At 62.9% G+C, this 313-nt stretch overlaps 1 protein-coding gene across 1 annotated transcript in view; it reads left to right on the top strand.

Annotated features, from left to right (window-relative positions):
• Window positions 1–114: 114 nt before the first annotated feature.
• The window catches only part of PLXDC1 (plexin domain containing 1), a gene marked incomplete at its 5' end in the record, with an annotated part of 7,678 nt that continues 7,479 nt past the window's right edge, over window positions 115–313 (top strand). Inside the window, one exon of the mRNA XM_010136888.1 lies at window positions 115–196. Within this exon, the coding sequence (XP_010135190.1) occupies window positions 115–196 (82 nt within the window). The remainder of the gene's footprint in view (window positions 197–313) is intronic.

Below are 313 nucleotides of genomic sequence, written 5' to 3'. Positions count from 1 at the left end.
GCTGTGGGTGCCCCGGTCCTGCCCCTGCCCCCAGCTGGCAGCGGGTGCTCCCCTGTGCCCGCGCCGGTGCTGGCGCAGCGCTGGGACCTCTCCTCTCTCCTCTCTCTTTTGCAGCTTGTCTCCAGCATCAGAGCTGTGAGCTGTGCGTGACCTCGGAGCTGACCTTCAACTGCAGCTGGTGTCACGTCCTGCAGAGGTAGCCGCGATGCGCTTCCTTCCACCTCTTCTCGCGCTAGTGTTTCTGTAGCTGGAGAGCGAGCACGACTCCGGGTCCGATGCCTCCGTCGGTGTGGCTGGGTTTTTTTTTTTTTTC

Source organism: Buceros rhinoceros, unplaced genomic scaffold (assembly GCF_000710305.1).
Source record: "Buceros rhinoceros silvestris isolate BGI_N320 unplaced genomic scaffold, ASM71030v1 scaffold25325, whole genome shotgun sequence".
Classification (NCBI taxonomy): Eukaryota; Metazoa; Chordata; class Aves; order Bucerotiformes; family Bucerotidae; genus Buceros; species Buceros rhinoceros.
Note: the sequence above shows the minus strand (reverse complement) of the source record. Positions and strands in the feature narration are given on the sequence as shown.